Genomic DNA, 26732 nt, shown 5'->3' on the forward strand with positions numbered 1-26732 from the left:
TTTCTCGAAGCACGCACTCTGTCGCATGTGAACCGTTGGGGCCTGGTTATCCTGCTGTCATTTTAAATCGCGAACCCACGCTCAGTAAAGCTCTCGTTTGTGACAAACGCTGTGCACAAGTACACTTTCGTAGAACCCCAAGCCTTTTCTGCAGCTGCCCGCGCAGAATCGTCTAGCACCCAAACGAAAGGAACATCAATGGCGCCTGCGGCTGTCCCGAACGGTGAAACGTGATTCAGCCCCAATGTTTGGCGCTCAGTCAGGCCAAGCAAGATTAGATATAGAGTTTCAGAGCTGGGTACAAAACCAGTTTGAGTTTTCAGAACGTTTGGGTGGCGGTAATTATTGGGATCTTCAGGGCCGCCGTCAGCATTTGCAGGTATTCCTTGCAGAAGCGGAATTGCCTGCGAAAGGTCTGCTCGTCTATTTTGATGATGCTCATGTCTACATGACCACCAGCTGATTTGCAAACGCCTTGTCTAGGCGCGCAGTAACCAAGAAACAAATCCTCTCTGTCCAAGAGAGATAGAGGTAGAACAGCTGGTCGCAGAGCCCGCTGCTACGCCGGCAACGCAACGATGGCATGAACTCTCACGGGAACAGACGATACCGACAACTAAACGTCCTATTCGTGTACATCGTTTACACGAAGTTACACCTTAGACCGTTTTTCTGTTGTCGCGCTTGTCGGACTACGACCGGCTGTCTGGATTGCTTGCGGTAGCGGCGGTACCGGCTTCAGTCACAACTGCGGCATATACGAAAAAAAGCTTTTTCTTTCGGTTTGATAACTCTCATATTAATTTAAAATGGGCTATTGAAATTAATTCACTTCATGTCACTATGTATGTTTAATTTACCATTTTAAATCGTAAAAATTATTTTAAAAATAAGGGGGCCCTAAATCTTCACCTTCAGGAGTTGAACGCGATAGCGACATCGTGTTCCTAGAGCGTACTTCAAACACTTAGTGCATGAAACCTTCTCGAACTTGCTATGCACTCACTACGTATCCTTAAAGGGGCCTTGCAACACTTGATGAGCATGGTCAGAAAACGCTGCCTATCGGTAGTGAAGGCTCCCGACAACACACGAGCCAAATGTTATAGCACAGCACGCGGCCTGGAATTCACAATAAATTATCAAAGTCAGCTAAAAATTGCTTTCTTTTCTCTTAAAAAATCACGTTATATACCCAAAAATCTTACATCAACGACCCATCATTGGCTGATTTGTACATGGCGTGCTCGCTCGTTACAGACATCGCTGTGGGAGGCTGCTACTTGTCCACGCGTGCGCACGCAATCACACTGAAACAGCTGCGCATTTGAAGAAAAAAAATAAAAAGTGCTCAAGGTCTTGAAGCGCGTGTGACATTTTTCTGTGGCCCTGCTATCCCTCCCAGCTTAGCTTTGAGTGCTTTCGTCGGGACAAGAGAAGAGAGAATGCAATTGCAGCATGCGACAAACCTTTGTAACTTCACTCGCACTAGACAGATTCTTAAAATTTTTGCACGTTGCATTCGTGAGGCAACAAGCTTTTCCCGTGAATTCATTCCATGGTTACTTGAAAAAGTGTTTCAAGACCCCTTCAAGGGAATAGGGGTAATAGCGTGTGTGCCTTTTGTAGACCGGTACCGGCTTTCAACCACAGAGTCATTACGATAATCACATATTCTGACGCCCGTTGGCAATGAACGCTTGTACCACGCATTATTACTGTAATATTTCATGTTGCTTTCTGATTCATGTAAACAGGACGCATGTGTTTGCGAAGCATGATAGCTACTTCCACTGCATTTCCAGGCAGAGGAAATTCTTTTCATTGTTTTCACAAGCTGAGGCGTGGTCATGTGATAGAACATTAGCATATTACGCCCAGGTTCGATCTCCACTTACACCCAAACAACCCTGGTACAGTCCACACTCTGCTCCAGGATTTTTTTAACATTTAATTATATTGATTGGTTGATTGATATGTGGGGTGTAACATCCCAAAACCACTGTATGATTAAGAGAGACGCCGTAGTGGAAGGCTCCGGAAATTATGACCACCTTGGGTTTTTTAACGTGCACCCAAATCTGAGCACACGGGCTTCAACATTTCCGCCTCCATCGAAAATGCAGCCGCCGCAGCCGGTATTCGATCCCCCGACCTACTGGTCAGCAGCTGAGTACTTTAGGCACTAGACCACAGCGGCGGGGCTATTTTAATTATATTATTTGCATCGTTCTCGATTTGTTGCTCGCGCATAAGATGATCATTTTTCGCTCAAAGCCAACGACGCCTACGCTGACACCGGAACTTCTGCGAAAGGAGCTCTTTAACGCTATCACGTTAAAAATACGTGACAAGATGCTATGGCACTGCAAGCGCGTGTGACTTTCATGAGGCTCAGCTTCGCGTGCACGCCGCTATGAGGCATTCCAGTTGGGTATGGGTTTGAAGCCCCTAAAACTTTTCAAAGTAGCAACGTATATGATTATTCTTGTGCCTCATCCCTTTTTTCCCCCTCCTCCAACCTCTTTGAGGCCGGCATCATGTCGATATTGGCCAGACGCCGTCACGTGGGATCGCTTCCAGTGTTCATTTGTTTACAGTCGCTCACGACTACCATCTTTGCTCTGGAGGCTCCGACTCCTTGGGCCAAAGGGAATCTGTTTTGAAGGATAAGAACTTGTCCTTCTGTGCGTGCTGTGCTGCTAAATACTTTAAACTCAAGAATGATGTCACTTTTCATAGCCGTGAGTGCTTGTTTCGCCTTCTGATGCGGGAACAAGTCTAGTGACGGCCGAAACCTCTTTATGATACGGCCCGTTATGCTCAACAAGTTGCAACAAAAGGCATGGTTACATAAAATCGGAACTGAGGCCGATATTTTCGAATCCACTTTGCGAAGTAAGTTGAGCGTCTTTCACTACAGGTATAATTCGAAGTTTGCTCAATTCAATGCCTGCTCTAAAGCCGCAGACAAGCCACAGTTAATTGTTGATTGATTGATTGATACGTGGGGTTTAACGTCCCAAAACCACTATATGATTATGAGAGACGCCGTAGTGGAGGGCTCCGGAAATTTAGACCACCTGGGGTTCTTTAACGTGCACCCAAATCTGAGCACACGGGCCTACAACATTTCCGCCTCCATCGGAAATGCAGCCGCCGCAGCCGGGATTTGAACCCGCGCCCTGCGGGTCAGCAGCCGAGTACCTTAGCCACTAGACCACCGCGGCGGGGCCACAGTTAATTGTGCAGGATGTCGCAATCTCTCACTCAGTTTTCATTAACGCTTATGCGGAGCTGTTTTTTATTTTTTTTTCAACAATACATAGCTATGTGTTCTGCTTGTCATTCTGCGACAACTGGTTTGAGTTCACGGTACCTATTTGTGCGCTTAGCATGCACGTGGAAATACGATCGAAACTGTGATTGCGAAACTTCAATTTTGTGCTGCTGTTTTGAATAAACAGAACTAGGATGTAGCGACTCACATTGATTGGTATTTCTGTTGGCTTTTGTTGCGTGTTCATGTATTTCAGAGAAAAATTATCTCTGTGGCTCTTTTGGCTTGACCGATCAGCCGGGGGACTTACGATGCGAAGGGAGCTATGCAAATCATGCATGCTTTCGAGTCATTGTGTGCGTGCATCATTAAGGAACCTTACACATAGGGGCCATTTCACGTGATCGTTTTTTTGCTATTTCGTACAAAGGTTTATATCTACAACAGGAGCTCTCGCGAACAAATCACGTACAGTCGAACACGGATATATCGAGTTCAAAGGGGATCACAAATTAGTTGGATATATGAACGATTCAATATAAAAAAATAGACGCCCCGAGAGCTTACCTGTAGCGGATCACCACATACAATTGATGCATTCAAGAATGAAAATTCCGCACACACGCCCCAACTAAATTGTTTATTTTTGCTAAAAAAAAAGATCGCTAACCTTGGCCTGTTTTTTCGTTTTTGAAATGTTGAAGACACTAGCCTCAATTTTATCACAACTCGCGAAATGCATCATCTATGCGCTCGTCGTCGTCTTCACCAGTTTCCACAAGTTCCGTCGTCTCGAAGCCTGCCTTGTGAAAGCAGTTGACCACTGTGTCCGTCTTCACGTCTCGCCAGGCATTGAAGATCTCAGCGGGAGAAAGCTTCGCGGAGATTTCCAGCCATCCACTGCTGGATGTTCTGGCTGCTGACAGCTTCGCTTTCGCCAGAAATGGTTTTGCCAACGATGTTGTAGCACTGCTTAAGTCGGTGAAGCCGCCCACTGTTGTCGGCAAAGTTGTTTCACCGAGTACAGCGGCAAACCATTTGGCCTTGGAAATCAGAATCGGGCCATCCACCAGAATGATCTTCGCTCGCACTTCTAAAAGCCAGGCATGGAGTGCCTTTTCTACATTTACATGGTCAGAAGCGCGCACATGACAGGCTCCCCATGTTTGCTGCTCCGCCAATTTTGCCTTGATATCTGCCTTGTTTTTCAACAAGGTACTCAGAGTGCTCTGTGGTATACCAAAGTCATTCGCAACGGTCGAACACTTCTCGCCCGCCTCAATACGCTGAATAGACTTCAACTTCGTCGCAAAGACAAGGGTCTTGCGCTTCTTGACGCTGGCCATAACTATACGAGAAGTCTACAATTCAAGGAGCAGCGGCTTCGCACACCATGCACGCAAAAGAGAAATGCTGCACATGCGGTGCTACGTAGGCGACGCGACAACTCTAGAGCAACACAAAGCGCTCGCAAGGCGATGGCTACCTGCGAGGGCAACAGCAAAAGGCGCGAGCTGTGGTTGGCTGATCAAACCTCGCAAAACAGCAACAAAAAATAAAAAAGGCAAAAGGAGGAGGACGTCCGCTCCTTTTTTCCTGCTCTCCGAGCCGACGCATACGCGGAGAAAGCATGAAAGAAAGAGATGAAAAAAAGAAAGCCTTTCTGCAACTTGGAAATTGCGCTGTTCGAGCCCTCTCCCCCTTACTTTTTTTCGAGCATTTCAGGTTTTGGCGGAGGCGTGGCACCGCGCGGAGGTCGCTGAGCGCTGCTGCGAGCGCCAAAAGCATGCTTTCCAACTCGCGTGCAGAGCCGCGGAGATCGCAGGAGGGAGAAAGTGCCAAAGCGTACTTTCCAGCTCGCGTGGCGTTCGATATATCTCAAGGCAGGTAAAAATACTGCTTGATATAAACGTGCGAATTTGTATACTTTTACAAAGGAATTTCAAGGGGATAACTTGCCAGTTCGATATACCCAAAAATTCGATATATCTGGGTTCTTTATAACCGTGTTTGACTGTATGTAGGGCAGCACGCTAGTTCATTGAAGCGCTAGTGCGCTGGCTTATTTTTCCAGCGATATAGTTTGTATGTGAGATACGTACACAAGGCGTACTTCCTAAATATGATTGGTGCATCTAAACACTTCATGAAACAACCTCAGCTTTTAAATGTATAAACTCTAAATGATGTGCGCCCTCTGACACACTGTTAAAGCCTTATATGCTTCAGTCCGTCGGCAACATTGTCGTCCCGCGTTGACGCCATCAACGCGAGTTGTTGCTTGCACTGCATGACATGTATACACTATGTGCATGAATGCTTTCTGCACATAGTGTATACTCTATATACGGCAAAGCTTGCATTACCTATGCACTGAGTGAGAAAAGACAGTCGCACTGTCACTTCGGGAAACAACAAAAAAGAAAGTCACAGTAGCCGCACGTGAAAGTTTGAGCGATGTTATTTACAGTGTAAAACTTACTAGAAGATGTGTTAAACGTTGAGCCATGAAAAAAAAAACGGGGGTTCTCAGTAACGATCAAATTCTTAAATTTAGGAACATACATGCTAAGGGGTGGAGCACACTAAAATAATATTCGGTCAATGCGACGCTGGGTGACTCAATCAAGGCCTGATCACAAGTACACGTTGCATGTGAAACTAAACAGAGCTGATATGGGTTAACGCTGCACTCGTTAAGATAATATTAAGATGAGTGAGACGACTGGCGTGAATGCTCTCAGCTGCCTGCTGAGCAAGCGCTCTCTTCGTGAAAGGGCATCTGCTACGTAGGAGCAAGGCAGGTGGCTCACCATTCGAAAAGAGTGCTAAGGAGAGGAGACCGAAGAGAAACGAGAGCGGAGAAGGAAAGTGTCGCTACTCAGCTAAGTTCTAGGGGTTAAAAATGGGGTGGGTATGAAACGCCCCGCGCCCCCAAGCCCATTACGCCCCAAGAGTATGCGTACCCAGCTCTAAAACACTAATAGCCCACATACTGGAAAGGGTGGGGTCAACATCACACAAAAGCCACTATCGGCAGCTTCATCCCTCGCCCAAAGAAATCTCAAGGTGTCATATACCAGATACAGTGCGCTGACAGCCCCGCTTTCTATAATTGGGGAAACAAACTTTCTTGAAAGGATCCAACAGCACAAAAACAACCTCCGTCAACTGAACAGTCAACGGAATGCATTAGCAGAACAATGTGAGTTGTTCGACCACCACACCCAGATGACACAGTAATTCTGGAAAAAAAAAAGGAACACACTCCGGCAAATCCCTTTTTCAAATCCTGGCACATTAAGCAGACAGCGAAGAACATCAACCACTCCACTGGGACATTACCCCCCCTCTACTGCCAGGGTTTTTGACGGGTCCCGGCGAACCTGTCATGCAAGGCGAGCAAGCGTATATAAGCGCAGCACATCTCTGGCTTTCTCATCCCTAAGGAACTTGCAGGTCTGGCTTCGAAACGTCAGATTTCCTGAATACAATTTTCGGTTGGAGTTTTCTAATTGTCTCGTCTCAGCAATTGTTGTGATTGGCCTCTGTGTCTTGGCGCCGCTTGGACGCGTAGGATTGTTTCGGCTAAATCTACCCTGATTTGTTCTGCTTTTGCAACATTCTCCGAGGCGCCCAAAAGCGTCGACCACACGGCAGTCGAACTGCGAATTTTTGAGGCCCGGCGGCTCCTTTCATGAAAATATCTTTGAACACACCCGACAGACTAATGGCCTAGGAAGGGCTATTTGCAGTCAGAGCTGCTTAGAAGGGTTGGTCAACTCTGCGCTATTTCGTTCATCAAGGTGCACCGGACAATGAGCCGAGCGTCTGGGACGTGTCTTCGAAGACGTTTCCCATGTTCCGTGGTGCCTTCATGTCTTGGATTTCGCACAGCGCAGCCTGCCAGGCACCACAGCCACATCGATGAGTCAGCACTGCACGTAGGACACTACGTCCTTTCACTGTCTGTGCCATGCCATATAATCGCCTTGTAGTCTTGTTGCGCTTCTCCCTCGCCATGGGACAAACTATGCAAACCCCTTTCTTTTTTTTTTCTTCTTTGAGTTGGGAAGGAGGAGGTGTTTGACCTTCCCATTTGGTGATGGAGATGTTGACTACTTCTTTCATTGGGCTGCCTAGGACTCAATTGTTTTTCTCTGCAGGAAATCTTAGAAAGACCTAGGCTGTAAAACGCGAGTGCCGAGATACCGAAAAGATGCTTCCCTGATGCACGTATGGCCCTATCACGCTATTTTCAACATGTAAAATACCGTGAATAAATGTTCTTGATATCAGCTTCGGCTCTTCTGCTAGTCTTTGCCCAGCGACTTGGATGGCTCCAGTCGGAACAAATTCCCCCAGTCGCAACATATTAGAGCAAAATGATGCTAGCCAGGTGTCAACTTCAACGGCCAGGAAACAACCAGGGTCAACGATGAAATTGACAAGCTTCTTCACTAAGGTTGAAAAAGTGAGTCTAGTGTTTCTAATTGTCTGTGCTTATTACGTCCGCTTTTAAGAGGACACTTAATAATTTCCCACTTGTGAGCTTTGAGCAACACTATGAGACTGTTTTCGCTATTAATTTCTCTTTCTGAGATCACTCTTTAAACACGATGAATGTGGTTCTATATGATCGAGGAGTGCATTTTTATTTAGTGTGTTTGTAGTAGGGGAACATGAAGTAGAAAAGCATTGTTTGAAAACCTATGCATTTTTTATTCATATCGCCCTTCTAGGAAGGAAGCCTTTGTATTAACAGAATGGCTCTATTTTTGGAACTGTCACAACATCTGCAGACTTGAATGCCGAGAGACAATCGGAATATTTGTCAATAACACTGATAGAGGCGATGACATCAGAGAACGGGTATACTCTAATGTATGGATGCCGCCATTGAGCTACAAGTTTGAAGTCTCGGTAACCAAAAACGGTAAAAGGTGCGCGTTTCAGTCTCACTGGCTGCAGGGATATGGGTGGTTTGCATTTTCTCACGTGCGGAAGGTAGCTTTTTCCAAAACCTGTGTACTTTTCTGTCGTAAGAGCAGAGCGGGCAAAGGCTCTCACCAGTCATGTTGGACCCTCGCAACAGTTCCATTTACAAAGTTGAAGGATGCTATTGTGACATTCAAGAATTATTCATGAACTGAATATCACAAGACAGCAATGGTTGATGCGGAATTCTTTCTCAGTGTTGCCAGAAAGAAATCAAGCAGTGTCCACGCACAGCTTAATCAGCAAGCAAAGGACGAGCTCGGGGACAACAAGGCAAAGTTGCGTGCGATTGTCGCGACAGTTGTACTGTGTGGCCGTTGAGATCTCACGCTGAGAGGTGATTAGAATTCGGGGCGTCTTTCTCTTATGGAATCCTTACAGAAAGCTGAAACTTCAGGGTGCTCCTACGTCATAGAGCGAATGGAGGAGACACCATTTTGGCCGTTCACATATGCATAGCAAGCAGCAATGCTCTCTACTCCAGCCTGCACATTCAAAATGAAATTATTTCGATAATTGACAAACTTATACAACATAAAATTGTCAGACAGGTAAATCAGGCTGGATTTTTTTCGGTGATGGTCGATGAAACAACCGATGTGTCCAAAACCGAGCAATTCTCGTAAGGCGTAGCTAGGTCGATCCCACTACTTAGAGCATTCAGAAAGATTTCCTCTGCTTCGTAGCTGTTGACGACGTCAGTGCTTCTAGCCTAGCTGGCACACTGAAAAGAGAGCTGCTGAATCTAGGCCTGCACTTGAACATGATGAGAGGCCAAGGATATGATGGAGCAGCATCAATGAGTGGGGCATTCAACAGTGTACAGGCGCTCATCCGGAACAACTTCCCAATGGCTTTGTACACACATAGCTTGTCGCACTCCCTGAACCTTTGTATGAGTGACACATCAGTTGTTCAAGACATTCAATGAACCTTTGGCATACAGTGGAACCTCGATTATACGACTTTCAGGCGACCACGCAAAACTGTCGTTCTCGATAGTACATAAATCTGGATGCATGCACAGCGACGCTGAGTGCCTTTCTCGCAATCCCGTGGATCAACCGGTCCTGCCAGCCTGTTGATACGATAAGAATCAGAAGAATATTAATTTTCAGTTCGGTGACTTCGTGCTAAAACACACACAACCCCTCAGTGACGTTTCGAAAGGTTTTTCAGCTTCCCTAGCAAACAGGTGGTACGGGCCTCCTAGAATCACTCAGAAACCTAAGGTTTCATGCATGTTGATAGATTGCATGACTAATCAAGTGTATGGCCCTATTCATGTGTTCGATCTCAAACTTTTTTTTTTTACACGACAAGGTTCAGCTGCTGGGGATCCAGACATTCTTCCCCAGCGCTTGGCCACCCAGTCACCAACACCGCCGAGCAAGTGGTACAATCTGCATCCGCAGTAACGTAGCAAAGAAAGAATTTGGGAAAATGGCATGTTTCCTTCCTTGGTGCTTGTTTTTTTTTTTAGTACATGGCTGTTATGTTTGCCAGAGTTTTGGTGCAAGAAGCAAATACTTTCATTGGAGTAGAGAAGGAAATATTTATGGGTTTTTCTTTGTCCTCGCCATGCTTTAGGGTCTCTGCAGCCGGACATTGTGTGCAAACCTTCAGTACCTCACCTTCTTAAGAGAGGGGGGAATGTGGGGGAACCACCCCCACTGGCTATCAAAAAGTAGCGCCACGTGTTGCGCAGTGGCGGTGTGCGTGGCCCATTTTTCTCTTCAGAAAGGCCAGGCTGCGTGCTGCCCAGGGAGAAATGCCTTGGCTGCCACGAAGGACAGGGGCTGTCACCCGCACTGGCCGATTCCTGCTGCCCAGAATTATGGTCGCTGCGTAGCTGCCTTGTCCCTGGGCCGACCCTGTCGTATACCCTGTTTAGTTAAATAAATATTCTTTATTTTGACAGTGAGGCCTCTGTCATTCTTGCTTTACATACGGACGGGACGCAGCAAGCCCGATACTCATAATTCATAGTGAGGGTCTCATTCTGGCAGACTTGGTGCCTCAGGTAATATACTAGGCATTATTGGTCAGCTGCCAGCTCATAATAAGATCACATGCTACGTGACGCTAAGCAGCCAGAAAAAGTGTTCCACACTAGCTGTCATGGCTACAGCCGCCGCTGACTGACACTCCCACGTTTAGTTTACATATATATCCAACAAAACGAATGGGGGAATAGCTGCTGTGGTAACTCTGTTGGTAGAGCATTGGACGCATTATTCAAAGGTCGTAGGCTCTGTTTCTGCTCACAGCAAGTTATCTTTTCATCCACATTTCCTTTTTCCTGTTCACATAACAATTACTTCATACAACATCCCATATGCTTTCCTAGGCATGATTGCCTATTATAATGATCTCATTATTAAATTTTAGAATAACTCATGACCAAGCAGAGTAAATTAACTTTTATTTACCATGTTAGGTTTCCAGATATAAGCGATAGTCTATTCAGAAGAATAGTGATAAATGCATCACTCGGAAACAAACGTCTTCCAACATAAATTGTCGGAAAGGAATCAAGCGATGTGCCACCAAGTGAAATGCTCCAAAAGATGGAACCATCACTTTTTGCAGTTTCTCTTAAATTTCTTGGGAGCTGATGAACCTAAACTGTCAGCGTGAAGCGGTTAATGAGAAGAAAGCACCGTCTGTAGACACTCCAGGCATAAACACCGCACATTTGTCCATAACAAGTATAGTTCAGGCTTCACTATTACAGTTCACGCGGAAGAAACGTACGTCAGTAACAGGGACGTCGCGAGAAATTTTCTTGATGTATATTCACGCCTCTTGGTGTATATTCACGCTTGCTTTTGTGCACGTGTATACACACATGCGAAATCCAAATTTTCGGGGATAAGAATTACAGCACCTTGGGTATGACTTGCCCAGAAACAAGCATATATGCAAAAAATACACTGGTCACCACTGCTAACAGTGGTTGGCAGTGGGGAGATATGCAACCATGGCCATCAGTGAACACAGCAGGAAATGCAAAATAAAACATGCATTGACTTGTAAAAATAAGTATTTAATTTTTGCTCTTGCATATTCTATTATCGAACATTCCGCACGCTTGTCAATTCTCATACGAGATATGTGAGAACGACCTTAATGATTCCAGAGGCTTTGTTGGTTGATACTGTTTGCACATGGTAATTGGACAATAACACATAATTCTGTCACAACAAAAGCTGTAATAGCAATGCGAGAAATGAGCGAATTAGTACTGTCACAGTATCGTGTCAAGATTTTATTGCATGCTTTAAAAAAAAGAAAAAAAAAAGAAAAAAATTGTGCACCACTAATTCATAGCAGAGCTGGTGGGCTCCTGGCTGATCCTGGCTTGGCTCGGCTTACCAACCTCAGATACAACTCAATAAGTCCTGAGAGGCCCCACCCAGACGACTGAAGCGCGACAGCTGATCACCTCCGCAAGTAACGAAATAACCCTATCCGACTCATGACGTCAGTCTAGAGTGCGCGCCCATTGGTGTACGCTTGTATGCATTTGTTTTCAAAGAGGGAAACGCCAGTGACTTCTAAGCTGTATCTGACTATCGCTATTATACAATACTATGAAAAATTTGACACATGCCTATGCTCCCTGGTGCGAATTTCCTGCTGCTTTCTGTGGGCAGCTGCTGGTTTGTGCTAATTTCAGGTGGAATCCGCAGGTAACCAGCTGGTTTCCTTCTGGTTTCCTTCTGGTTACACAAGTCCCAGCAGAATTCTCACTGGTATTCTGCCGCTTCCAGCAGGCAGCATGGTGACTGTACTAGTGCCAGCAAGGTTCTGCACTCGTTCTGGCCACATTTTTTTCCTGCTGAAACCAGCAGGCAACCTGCTCGTTTTTAATTGGCTTCAACTGATTCCAGCAGCGCACATGAAAGTAGGAGTGAATTCACAGCTTTCTATCCTGGCCTTCAGCTACAAATGGCTCTCCAGACTTATAATCTTTCATTCCCAGCTGGCCCGGATTGAGAATCTTTCTGAGCTCCCAATGGCCTTTGCAGCTCGAAATAAAAAGCATTTCTGGCTGGTATTTCCAGCAAGAAGTTTTCCTGATCCAGCTGAGAAGTTGTATTTGCAGCTTGCATTTCCATTTTATCGATGATTATTTTTTTTTAACCATGAGAATTGTAACCATAAAAATTTTACGCCAGAAGACTAAGTACCATACACATTTGAAAAAGAAAATGAGTGACTTTTATACAATTATACAAAAATACAAGAAGCACTAAAAGAAATATTTATAAAAAATGGTACAATTAGGGCATGGTACCAGTAAGGAAGTACACCATAACTTTTTTCTTCACACTGCTTTTAGCATTACTTTGTTCTAAAACTTCACGGACATAAATGTTGTGGAATCATCATCATCAGCCTGTTTCTCGGGTAAGTTAATTAAGCAAGGGCATCTCCCATAATCTGCCAATCTACTCGTTCCTGTGCTCTCTGCTGTAACATTATACCTGCAAGCTTGTTAATCTCATTGGCCCACCTATCTTTCCGTCTCCCCCATTGTGGGTTTGCCTCCTCTAAAAATACAGTCAGTTATCCTTATTGACCAGTGAGTATCCTGCCTACACTCTACATGCCCGGCCTATGTCCATTTCTTTTCCTTGATCTCAGCTGTGATATCCTTAACCCCCGTTTGTTCTCTGATCCACTCTGCTCTCTTCTTGTCTCTTAAGGTTACACGTATCATTTTCCTTTCCAATGCTCGCTGCGTCGTCATCAATTTAAGCTGAACCCTCTGTGTAAGCCTCCAGGCTTCTGCTCCGTAGGTAAATACTGGCAAGATGCTACTGTTATATACCTTCCTCTTGAGAGTTAGTGGCAGATTACCATTCGTGACATCCTTGGTAGCATTTCGGCGTGCACACAGTGGATGGGAGAACGGAAGGCTAGAAGACAAACTTTCCATTCATTTTATTACCAGTCATGATTTGAGAATGCTTGCTGAATGTGATCCAGCCCATTCTTATTCTAGTTAATTCACTCTCATGGTTCGGCTCCGCGGTTACTATCTGCCTGAAGTAGACATATTCCTTTACCACTTCCAGCGTCTCTACACCTATTGCAAAAGACTGTTTTCTGCCGAGACTGTTGCCCATTGCTTTAGTTTTGTGCATATTATTTTTCAAACCTTCTCTCCTGCTTTTCTTGTCCAGTTCAATAATCATGAGTTGCAATTCGTCCCTTGCATTACTCATCAAGACAACATTTCTAAGATACTTTCAAATTGACTCTTATCTCCAACTCTTCCCAACCTACGGCCCTGAAAACATTCTGTAAACACGCGGTGAATAGCATTGGAGAGATTGTGTCTCCCTGCCTTATACTTGGGATTCTGTCACTTTCTTTATGAGAACTATGGTGGCTGTGGATCCGCCAGATTTTTTCCACTATGTTTATATAGGGTTTGTCGATTCCCTGATTTTATAATGCATGCATCACTGCTAATGTCTCGACTGAGTCAAACACCTATTCATAATCTATGAAGGCTTAGTATAAGGGCTGGTTGTATTCCGCGCGTTTCTCTATCACCTAACTGATACTAGTATAAATATGGTCTATTGTGGAGCAGCCTGTACGAAATCCTGCTTGGCCCTTTGGTTGATTCAACTCTAATATCGTCTTAATTCTATTAGCTATTGTTTTTGCAAATAGTTTATAGAGAACGGAGAGTAAGCTGATCGGCCTGTAATTTTTAAAGTCCATGACGTCTCCTTTCTTATGGATTAAGATGATGTTTCTTCCAAGACTCTGGTACCCTACTCGTCAAGAGACACTTCTTTATATGAAACGACCAGTTTTTTTTTTTTTTTTTTTTAACACAATTTCACCTCCACCTTTCAGCAGGTCCATTCCTACCTTATTCTCACCAGTGGCTTTGCCTCTTTGCATACCTTCTACGACTTTTCTTACTTCCCCTGCCGGTATTGGTACGATGTCGAATTCCTCCGGGCTATTATTGCTTCCTTCAATATCATCCTGGCTGTTTCGGCTTCTGTACAGCTCTCTGTAGAACTCACCTGCCACCTCAACTATCCTTTTCATATTGATTATGAATTACATTCCCTCCCTCGTCCTTTAATGGATACATCAGACGGTTGCCTATGCACAAGTTTGCCTTCACAGATTTTAGGCATCTGCCACTTTTGCAGCCTGCTCAATTTTATCTATGTTATACTTTTTTATGTCTCTGCTACCTTACACCTATTGATTAACTTCGAAAGCTCCACTAGCTCTATTCAGCCGTTCACATTTGAGGCTTTCATGGTTTGTCATCTCTTAATGAGATTATTTTGTCTCCTGGGAAGGTATGCCAGTGTCTTGTCTAGTGACTGTACTTCTGACTTTTATTGCAAACTCTTTGATGATACCAGTAAGATTATCCTTCATTGTGTCAACGCTAATGTCTTTTACCGCATTTAGAGCCGCGAATCTGAAGCGAAACTCTCTATTTTTGTACTTTCCCTTTCATCGTTCGCTCATTAACTGGCTTCTTGCGTATCAGTTCATGCCTTCACTTTTTTAAATCTAGATGAATTTGAGCTGTTACCATTCTATAGTCACTACGTTGGGTCTTGCAGACTACTTCTACATCGTGTAGTAGACGAGGTATTGATTATAACAACGTTTGCTTTCCTTAAGTTGTTCTGAATAAAGGTAATTGAAAACAGTTTAATTGTAGATCATAAGGAGTATCGCTTGGGTAGCAATGGTCTGTGTAACTGCCAACAGTGCTTCCTATTTCATTGACGATATATAAGGCGAGTGTAAATCTTTCATTGCCACACCTATTAACATCGATCACCGGTGATCGACGCTTTTGGATCGTCAATTTGGTAATGTTAAACTTGTTTCTTGTGCACCTGGGCTTTCTAGTAGTTAGTCCAGCCACTCAACTTTCACAATATATATTAATTTGCCCATTTTAATAACACAGTGATTTTTGACAGACCTTAGCGCGAACCAATGTGCGTGCATTGTTTGAAAAGAGAATAGGCTGGAAAACTTGACAGAAGTGCGTGCCCCTCGTGATTATGCTGCAGTATCATCGAAGTTCTGAAATGAAAATAATCTTTGCAAAACAAATATCAAATTAAAGCATCAGCTTCACAGTTTGACCATCTTGAGCAGTACTAATTGCCAGAAATCTATGCCAACTATGCAATAGAGAGCTGTTCCTAGGAGTCAGGTAAAATTTGTTCAACAAAACATAATTACGAAGGTCCGCCGCGCATTTAAGGTGTTGAGGCGGCCTTCTCTGACAGTTTGATCCAGCAGCTTTAGTTATGAGCTTAGAGTTTGAGGATGACAGCGCAGCTTCAAGTTATTGATATGATATGTGGGGTTTAACGTCCCAAAACCACCATATGATTATGAGAGACGCCGCAGTGGAGGGCTCCGGAAATTTTGACAACTTGGGGTTCTTAAACGTGCACCCAAATCTGAGCACACGGGCCTACAATTCCGCCTCCATCGGAAATGCAGCCACCACCGCTGGGATTCGAACCCGCGACCTATGGGTCAGCAGCCGAGTACCTTATCCACTAGACCACTGCGGCGGGGCTAGTTCAGCTTCAAGTTTTATGACGACGATATTTTTGCGTCAGCCTGAGACATCCGCAGCTGTTCTTGGGTTTGTTTTGTTTACATCCTCAAGTTGCACCTCTGCCGCAAGTGCGTAAGCTGCTGACCTGTGTGCACAATCTTATAGCTACTCTGGTTACATGCGTGGTTCACACTTCACTGGGGCGCGGTGTGCAGGCGCTGGCTGCAGAGCTTCTCCTAACGACAACAAGGCCCCCCGGAGAACATTTTGGCCCCGACTACAGAGCAGTGTGAAACGTTATATAACTGCGTGTGATATTGTCCTTTTGCTAATACGATATGTGCAAAAACGCAAGCAAATATGATTGGATGCATATATTGGAACGCCAGCCTATGCGGAGGACGTGGCTTATGAAAAGAGGTGAAGCTATCTGAATTAGCAAACTTCATTGGAAATCTCATTTATAGAGAGATTATTCAGATCACAGGCATCCATCTATATTAGGAAAGCTGGAGACTTTTATCGCAAGACGACAAAAATTTACTTACAAAAGTGTACGAGTACACTCGTGTCTCACAAAAAAACATGCAATGCTTCCCCACATGATACGAGCAACGAAGCAGCGCCTTGGTTCTGACTTTCTTCCTCTATGTGAAGAAAAACATTTTTTACAACATTCATTATTTTTCGTAATGTTTCTGGCTCATTTATCTAAAAAATTTATATTCAGATTTTTTTAAATATTTCTGCATATAGAGTGTTATTTATTGCAATGCTTACCAGCTGGCAACCAATTCTACACTTTTTGGAAATTTTCTTATTTGAAAATATTTTTGCTGCTCTACAACATATACAGTAAAACCTCGTTAATTTGAAGTCACTTGGGCCGCGAGAAAGCTTCAAATTAACTGGGTTTTTAATTTAACTGAACATACAAAAAGTGGGATGCAAGGAACTTAGAACTATTCAAAGTAATCAGTGCTCATCGTTTGCAGTGCCGGCTAGCTTGCGACTTCAAAGGTTATGTTTTCCAGCAATACCTGGTCTTTATTTTGCCACAAACATGGAGGAACGATGAGCCTCGCTGGTGCCACTGAAATGTGCGCCTGCAGAATACTGAAATGTGCGCCTGCAGAAAACAAGACATCTTCACTGCAACACAGTAGTGACATGTGGGCAGCATGTCACATGCACTTCGCTGCGTCAGCACGTCATGAGGCGACCACTCGCTTATTCTTTTATCTATTATAATTATGAATTTAGTAATACCCAGTATGATGAAGCTCACGATGTGTTCTAAATGGAAAAAATGATCTTTAAAACTTTCGAACTTAGTTTTCGAAGTAGGTGTTGCTGGCAAGAACACCGCCAGCAGTGCAAAAACACGAATTGCTGGAGCAACCGGCAATTAGAGGTTCGCATACATTGCGATTTCTGCTAAACTGTTCTTTATGAATTTCTTCACAATCCCAGAAAGAATGGGCAAACCATGACCCGCTGACGTTGCAAGAAACATACAATAAGGTGCCCGCATGTCACCACTGTATTGCAGTGAAGCATGGCTCATTTTCCACAGCTGCACGTTTTGGTCGACTACGAGACTATTTTTTCTTTTTTTGCACTAGAAGTAGCGAGACTGGGGTGCTTCAGCTGCCACTCATTAGTATCGATACATTGCATTGCCTTGTGGCAAATAATGGCCATCGTTTTTGCGGATTCACGGCGAAATCGGGATCTGGAACAGGCACATGGCACCCAAAGTTTTCAAGTTAACCGGACTGGTGCCGGCCGCCGCTTTAAATTATCCACTCTAACTTACATTAGAAAATACGAGACTGCAGAAATCCTTCGAATTAAGCGAAATTTCGAAATAACCGAGTTCAAATTAACGAGGTTTTACTGTATATATCCTTTTTAAGAGCATTTCATCAAGCAAAGTTTGGTATACTTCAATGCGTGCTGGATTATTTTTCAAACTGGCAAAAACGATCTTCCCGAGACATACTAAAAATAACCTTTTTTGTGCGGTAACAAAAGAGTTAAGATAGTATAATTGGTAGACAGTAAGTATCTGAAGCTTGCCGAAACATGAAAGGGAAATGATTTGCTCAGCAGGACATTTTCTTTCCTTGAAGTGCTGCTGTTGACAAAAACAATTCCAGCTGCATATACAGTGCACACAGCACGAGTGACGTATAACAAGGTTTGAATTCATAATTGAAGATGATCTAGAATTTTCGACACACTGTCTACAGACAACTTTTCACAACCATGATCTAAAGTGCCCCATATGGCTGGGTTGCACAAGATATCAATTAAAAAAAATCGCTTTCATTTGAGCTTTCCTGTAGATGTGCACAGTGTTGACACGGCGTTAACTCGCCGATGTAAATGTTCAACTAAGGTTTAGTCATAGCAGAGTCCTTCAATTTTTTTCTGGTCACGAAACTCCGCCCGAAGGTTGATATAGGGACAAAATCTGTCGCTAGAGGCGCCACCCGTCGTATGGGGGTTACAAGCCGCCGCCACTGCTGGGCTTGTATGCGCACTGCGGCCGACGTTTCGACGCGATTATGTGCGTGCTGTTCTTCCTGTTACCTTTTTTTAAACGTCTTTGAACGCATCAATGCCACCAGATAAATAAGTTGAAACGGGATCCAGTGTCGACGACGAATCAGGGCTGTTTACTTTGGAACGCACGCGTAGTTTACTTGGAAGTGCGGGCCCACCTTATAAACAGCAGCGCATTAAAAGTGTTCTCACACCGCGCGATAACGCATTGTGTCAATAATGGTCTCATAGCCCAATTATATGCTTACTTACGATGCCTCGAAGCGGTACTTGCGAGCTATAGCTCGCAAGTGTTGAAAGACGATGTTTATGCTCCATGCTCTTGATGCGAGCAGCTACTGCTTGATCTGCTCGACAACATGTTTGTATTTGCGCCCGGCCAAAAGGCGATTATGTTTATGCGATAGGTGAGCTTTATATTTTGGTAGGGCCGCTAATAGGGGGAGGAAGGTGAACGAAATGAAACACGACTGGGTAGTACAGGAGCAATCACATTGGTTTATATCCGGCTCGCCTCTCGCGCGCTGCTACCCAAGTATTCAAATGAACTGAATGATTGAGCCAGAAGTTTTATTCCAGACCTTTCAATTGAGTTTATACCCAAATGCATAGTTGTTTTGGACACACGTTTGTGAGCGCCGATCGCTTTTTTGACGCGGGGGCTTTCGATGCCGAGGGCTTTCGCGACCGCTCTAAACGTGCCCAACATTTGATTGATCACTTATTTCCACACAGTTTACACGGGACACCCGCCGCTTGACGTTTCCTTGTGTTTACTGTTTAGGGCATTATTATTTACCGGCCGACAACCCATGATTTCTCCGGGAACGGAAGTACAGCAGCCTAATCTGGAAGTTCCTTTTGATGCCAGTGCTAGTCGCTTGGCCGCCTCTGCCACTACCGAGGTACCTCATCACACATTAGTTTTTATTTTTTGGGTGGGAGGGGGGGAAGGGCGTTTATGATTTCAGGCATGCAATAAATCTTAAACTTGGTGCTAATGATACGCCACCTAGTAGTCAGGTGTGTACTTATGAATGGGAGATTCACATATGGTGCATGTAATGGGGAGAAAGTTGGAAAACATTTATTTACACAAAATACACTGAGAACAACACTTTGGAGAAAAAAAGCACTAGAAACTATTGCAGCTGTTCTGAGCAATGTTACACAATCTGTGACTCTACTGTACAATGTGTATTTCGTTTCATTAACAGCTGCACTCTGCCTTAGCTCACTGCCTAAAATAAACTGTATTTGAATATACACTATTTACACTATATGCAGATAAATATGAATAGTACGAAAATATTACAGTGTAATGTATACAAGATATACAACACTATATACAAATGGGAAGGCGTGCTCACATACACAGCCATTATGCTTAACACTGTGGCTTCCGCCCACCACTTGCAGGGCATGAACTGCGCACAGTTGCCCGCGAGGCTTTGTTTTTTTTTTTCGAGTGAAGAAATGTAATCTACATCTAAAAAAAAGTGTACAACCACAGCTGTTGTCCCTAAAAAGTGCAACAGACACTTCTCCTGCCGAGTCGGTGTTGACATTTTGGCATTCCACTGCTGCGCATTACGGTGACAATTCGCGCCGCCTCTTCGCTGGTTGCCTCTGAGTCGCAGGCCGTGAACGCGGTTTCGGCTTTGTCAGGTACGCCGGGAGCCCGTCAAAAATTCTTGGAACGGCGTTCGTGCGAAGCCTCGGTCTCTCTCGCTGAAGCGACACGACCACCCCGTTCACGATGTGCTTGTCGGTTCTCACAACGTCGCTAGCAGCAAAATGCTTTTCGCACACCCGAACGTTCTTACTTTCGAAGCTGAAACCGCCAGCTTCCAACCGCGGTATAGCTCGCTTCCATTTCTCTCGGAGTTCGGCGCTACTTGGGAAACAGAAGAGCAACGCCTTTTCTTTGTTGCTTCGGTATCCGGAGCTGCAACCCGTCACACAGCACGTCTTAGGCATTGTTCATTCGAATTTTCATGCCATCCACCTTGAGCACGGTGCACTGGCACATGAAGTTCGCGTTTCGCTGATGCAGAAACCGCGAGCTGCCACCACACAACGCCTTCGGGATGCCGCCGCGGCCAGTGCGTTCCGCCGGGCGCAGCGGGGCGATGGCCCCCCTAGGACGGCTTGCGCCGCGTAGCGGCCGCTCTTGGCACCATATCAAGCTCTCCCATAGAGTGACGGAGAAGTTTCGTGACCAGAACGGTATTAAGGGACTGTGGTCATAGTATGCAAACAGGTAGCCAAAGCATAGGGGTTTACTTCACTGCGAAAAATAGTGTTCTATTTCGAGCACTCCCCATTTTCTGCCACAGTCAAACCACAGTGAACTTTGCTAGCTTTGCCTCTCTCCTTTTTAAGGGCTCTAGAGGCTAGCGCCACCACAAAGATTGCCGCAATGCTACTGTCACTAGCATTGATTAGAATTGCCGTAATTTTCATTGACATCTTGGAAGCATTATTCTTGCATCTTTTCTTTGTGCTTTCAACACTAATGTTGAATAATGACCTACTATATAATATAAATACATTATAAAAAAAGTAGTATTTTTCATTTACAGGGAACACTAGTACAAATGGGGGCCCCATGTAACGTAAAAATTATCATGATGCCATAGGGCCGTAGTCAAATACAGTACACTCGAACCTCGGCATAACAAACTCAAGTGTAACGAATTATTGGTTATAACGAAGTAAGTGACCAGTAGCTTTGCCATAACTACAGTGTTACACATAATCCTTTATAACAAACTTTCAGATATAACGAAGTATTTTCATGGCAGATGCAACTTTGTTATAATGAGGTTTCAGTGTTGATAAAGGCTAGTCGTGGAGTCTTTTCAAATAAGATTGGCACAATGAAATACTATTTCAAGCATATATCAGATTCTTTAATAAAATGTACTACTTCACATGACCTTTTTGTGCTATGCATGCACTTAATGAAATTTCGAAATAGCCGCAGCTGTGGAACTGCAAGCTCTTGATGAAACAAACTTAACACGCACATTGGTACCACTCGAACTCAAAGCATTACGAAGATGACGGGTGACAAATGTTCAGCTATGAAGATCCCAACCAAACATGCCTGATTACAGATGGAAAACGATGAATATCCAGCTAGAATTTGCCTTATTTTCAGCCTCTTTACTTAGCTCCTCATCGCTGAGTTACTAGTAGGCCGACCATCTGCAACTCTGCATTGGAACTATCAGCTATTGCTCTTGTCTCTACCTCATTGTATCATCTGCTGGTTCTACCGCCAGCTGCAAATGTGCTAATAAACCAGTAGCTAACCAGAAAAACATTTTCACCTATGTGGTCTCAGTTTTTTATGTGTCTCTACGTCTTCGATTTCTCTCTCCCTTTCATCCCTTTTTCTCTAGCTCTTTTTTTTCACTCTCTCAGTAGTACTCGGTCTCCCCTCCACTTTTCCCGTCTCACTTCCCTTTCCCACCCCCCCTCTTGGCTATACTATACTATGGCTACCCTAAGCTCTGTTAGTGTGCCTAGACAATGCAGTGATTACAATGCTTATATTTGCGCTGAGGTTATTCGGGTTCGAATCTCATTTCACCTCAATGAAACACTTTTTCCCCCAAGAATTTCTCCCTCTTTCTTTGTTTCCCTGCACTTGTTTGCTCACCCATCAGACTTGTTGCGTTCCACATTGGACAAAGTGGCATACAAGTAGTGGGACATGCTGGCTGATCATTATATCTAAGAATCTCAACGAATAACAGCTCTTCAGTAACACAAAATGTTTTTTGCAGGCTTTCAGCTTTCCAGAGCTGACTTGCTGGCACCCTTGAAACATTCATAGCAAGTCTTTAAACAATGAGACGAGCTTTCCCAATAAATAGAAGTATAAAGTAGAAAAAGAACCTTCCTACTTTTGCACCTTCCTGCTTTTGGCAGTGGTATGTGAAAGCTATCGGTATAAAAGCTTGAAATGCAAATTCTGCTGACAAGATAAATGAGGCCGTTGAGTTCCTTCACTAGCCATGCCTGTATGTATATAGTCACCATGAAGATAATTCGAACAGGCATAGTGACACCATAGCCACTTCTTGGCTAAAAGCTCATGCAGCACGGATAGCCAACAACACTAACAGAGCTACCTTGTCCTTAATGGCGTTTCGTCGAAAGAAGGCCTTGCACGATTCACATGTGAGGGCACCAAAGTTGAAGCCGAATGCCTTGTCACCACAGACACCACAGAACTTCAGCTCGCCTCTCTCACCTCCCCCAGCCATCTTGTAAAAAAGAAAAGCACAACACAAACAATTACACAGTGCACTTTCACTTTGCACTTGGCACACCCAGATATTTGAACACACACATGCCAGTGCAATAAAATGCATGAAAATGATGCACGCAGTATGATTAAATGCACTCTCTCTCTCTCAAAGCAACTTGTTCCTAGCATGGCATTGTATATCTGGTTTAGACTACCGAAGATAATGCCAAGAGAAATCGTACCACTTGAATGTGGATAAATATAAAGACTCATGCAAATACAAGCATCACATTACAGCCATTGACAGAGATAAAACCTACATTATGCACACTTACCGATTGTTCATTCAGCATGACTCAACTTCCTTGCATTCATATTGCGCTAAATCACATGCCCGAAATAGTGCAAAAGAACTTGTTAGAACATTCCAAAAAAATAAAAAGAACTTGTGGTAGAACATTCCAAAAAATTCATTTGAGTGCAAACACACGACACATTCATGCCCACACACATCCAGGCATGTTGCGATGTGCCTGTTTGATGCCTCGTTGTTTGTGTGCGCATGAATGTGTCGTGTGTTCGCACTCAAATTAATTTTTGCCAAAATAGTGCTATGTGTCCGATTTTTCCATTCAGCCTTCATCACTGGTATTTGGCCAACAATGCTTGCTGCTAATATTAAAGCGCTTGTGGTGTCCTTTCACATTACATTTATGAACCACACCCAAGAAGTGCAACAGAGTACAAGTGGAGGCTCGTGCTTTTAGTTTCGAGCTCCCTTGCCCATAGCACATGGGGGGCATTGATTGATATGTGGGGTTTAACGTCCCAAAACCACCATATGATTATGAGAAATGCCGTAGTGGAGGGCTCCGGAAATTTCGACCACCTGGAGTTCTTTATTGTGCACCCAAATCTGAGTACACGGGCCTACAACATTTCCGCCTCCATCGGAAATGCGGCCACCGCAGCTCGGATTCGATCCCGTGACTTGCGAATCTGAGCAGCCGAGTACCTTAGTCACTAGACCACCGCGGCAGGGCCACATGGGGGCACCATATCTGCCTTTACTCAGTCTGACCTCTCACAAGTGGGCAGTGTTACAGCTTCTTATACAATTACTCAACTGCTTCAACAAATCACTCACATCCCACCTTCACCCCAGAAAAAGCCAGTAATCCATGACCGGCCTTTGTAAGAAGTCAGTCATCCCTTCATTCTTGCATCTGTTGCAGAGCTTGTTCTCTTTAAGACTCTACAATGGGAGGGACGTTCTGCAGTGAAACCTCCTGCACACCTCAGGTGGAATTGAGAAGTTATTTTCCCCATTGGCTAAGCTAGCAACATTACAAGAGCTGCATTGCTATAGGTTAGGTGCTGACACTCTCCACTCCGTGCAAGGAGCAGGCGCGGGCAGATTGTGTTCGCCGATGACCTTGAGCTACGAGTAATTTCTGTCACACGAGTTGACGTGGCTTTACTGTATGGGGCCCTGGGTATTCGCGCAGCACTCATTCTGAAATTCGCGCGCAAAAAAAACATCTTCCTGAAAGCTTTGTGTGCCTGCAATTTTGTGATTTAGAAACGCATTGCCCTGTTCCTGTGAGCCCTGTCAGTGCATTTCTTTTACTGATTCGTGCTTTGTGAGTGAGGGCACGTATATTAAAACACTGCATGAATTTATGTCAGCGGGCTTATCGCTGGCTGCGTCTCAAAATGGGCAAGTGGTGTTTGGTCCTCAATTGCAATTAGGGTATCGGACCTGAATGGAGCGTGTGTAGTTTTTCAAGGCTCCATGTGAACAAGGGCACTTAGATAGTGGCGATGAACGATTTCGAAAGCTGACAAGGCCTTGCAGCCTAGTGACCATGTGTGCGTGAAGCCTTTCTCAGAAATAGCGATCTCTGCCAGCCACATATCATGCAGAATACAAGGAAAACGTCCTGCTGCACGCACCGAAGAAATTTACGCTCACTTTGAGTGCTGTGCCTGCCATTTTCCTGGGATGCCAAAATACCTGACCGTGCAGCAAAAAACCAGAAAAGCTCTGTGAAAATAGCTGGCTCCACTGCCAACTTCTGGGAAGCAACGGGAGCCAAAAGGCTCGACTGCATTTGAGGTGCTGGACACGAAGTCCTAACAGACTTGCCAAATTTTTGCCTTTTTCGAAAAGACCGCACAGGTACTCGTGCCGGTGATGTACTAATAGCATTGCGCGAGCATCTACCATGCTCGCCAATAAGCATTTCATCAAGCCTGAAAACATTATGGGTACTAATCAATACCCTTCCAAAAAAAGTTTTACTCGGTGTTTGCTACAGGCCCCCTAGTGCCACTACTGATTTCAGTTACCAGCTTAACGACATCGTAAGCAAGCTAGTGACAGAACACCCAACCGCACAGCTCGTCCTCTTCGGTGATTTTAATTTTCCACTCATTGACTGGTGTAACCCGCAATCATCTTCAGCGCCAGGGAACACTGAAACGCGGAATTTTGTCGATTTTCGCTTAAACTTCAACCTTTCTCAGCTAGTATCAGAACCCACCCGGGTTACCCAACAAGTTGCTAACGTTCTGGATCTTGTACTAACCAATTTCTCCGACAGCCTTTCGTCCATTATGTGTTTATCTGAAATAGGCGACCACAAACCCATCCATGCTGTCTTCTCATTCACTCCGTCAGCGCGAAATACCTTCGAGAAAACAATACGTCTTTACGACAAAGGTAACTATCAAGAGATTAACGATGCCATGACTCAATTCCTTCCCGTATTCCAGTCAACCTTTTGTGAACATTCTGTAGGTAGCAATTGGACACGCTTCAAAAATAAACTAACGGAACTAACAGACAAATTTATTCCGAAAATCAGTTTTCGTTCCTCCCAGCAAAAACCATGGTTTACAACTGCCTTAAAACGCCTGGAACTAAGAAAAAAACCCCTTTATCGCTCCGCCAGAAAAACTGGGTGTACTTGTGCATGGGATAAATATTATGAAGCAGAAAAGAACTACCTGCACGCATTACGTCAAGCTAAACACACATTTTACAATACCAACCTACCGAACCTATTAGTTACAAATCCAAGGCAATTTTGGAAAGTTGTAAACCCTAGTGACACTCAGGGCATTCAAATAACGAACGAATCCAATGAAATTCTTAAGGATTTCACTCCGCTTTTGCAACTCCGCTTTTGCAAGCGTCTTTACTCATGAGTCAAGCGCACATCCCGCTTCACCATCGTTTTGTATAAGTTCTGAAATGCCAGCCATCACTTTTAATGTATGCAGAATTAGCGCTATCATTGACAAAATGAAGTGTAGATCCTCCTTTGGTATAAATGAAATTAATGCAAAAACTTTGAAAAACACGAAGTGCATTGTCCCAGCCTATTTATCCTTGCTGTTCACCCAGTCTCTTTCCTTAGGTCTTATTCCAGATGAATGGAGGGTTGGGAAGGTCGTTCCAGTCCATATATCAGGTAACAAAGACTCCCCGCTAAACTACCGTCCCATCTCATTAACGAGCATTCCTTGTAAAATCATGGAACATGTCATCTATTCTCTTATCATGAAGTTTCTTGACTCGAACAACTTTTTTCATCTCGCTCAACATGGGTTTCGCAAGGATTTATCTTGTGAAACGCAGCTTGCCATTTTTCTGCATGACATTAATACTAATCTCGATATCAATGTGCAAACTGATGTCATTTTCCTGGACTTCTGCAAGGCCTTTGATAAGGTTCCTCACCAGCGCCTATTATTCAAGTTAAAAAAACTTAACTTACACTCAGATGTCTTTAAATGGATTACTGAATTTCTTAGTAACTGCTCCCAGTCCGTATCTATCAATAATCACTTGTCTAACCCAGTACTAGTAACATCTGGCGTTCCACAAGGATCTGTCCTTGGCCCCCTCTTATTCTTAATATATATTAATGACTTACCTTCGCATGTCTCTTCTAACATTAGAATGTTCGCGGACGACTGTGTCATTTACCGTACCATTTATAACAGCCACAATCAAACTGCTCTCC

At 44.3% G+C, this 26732-nt stretch overlaps 1 protein-coding gene and 1 long non-coding RNA gene across 8 annotated transcripts in view; both read right to left on the reverse strand.

The window, feature by feature from the left end:
- Positions 1–26732, reverse strand: part of Hr96 (Nuclear hormone receptor HR96) — a 53396-nt gene that overhangs the window by 17450 nt on the left and 9214 nt on the right. For 5 of the 7 annotated variants that reach the window (XM_037426548.2, XM_075881740.1, XM_075881738.1 and 2 more), the window contains one exon: positions 22580–22714. In XM_037426548.2, coding sequence (XP_037282445.1) covers positions 22580–22714 — 135 coding nt within the window. Of the gene's footprint in view, positions 1–22579; positions 22715–23033; positions 23067–23852; positions 23872–26732 lie in introns of those variants that run through there. The other 2 variants (XM_075881739.1, XM_075881737.1) reach the window with 2 other exon arrangements.
- On the reverse strand, positions 11307–18647 carry LOC142777391 (uncharacterized). Its single transcript, XR_012888068.1, has 2 exons — positions 16412–18647; positions 11307–11490 (listed from the first exon to the last, which is right to left on the reverse strand). It is a non-coding gene; the product is annotated as an uncharacterized LOC142777391 (long non-coding RNA).

Source organism: Rhipicephalus microplus, chromosome X, assembly GCF_043290135.1.
Source record: "Rhipicephalus microplus isolate Deutch F79 chromosome X, USDA_Rmic, whole genome shotgun sequence".
Classification (NCBI taxonomy): domain Eukaryota; kingdom Metazoa; phylum Arthropoda; class Arachnida; order Ixodida; family Ixodidae; genus Rhipicephalus; species Rhipicephalus microplus.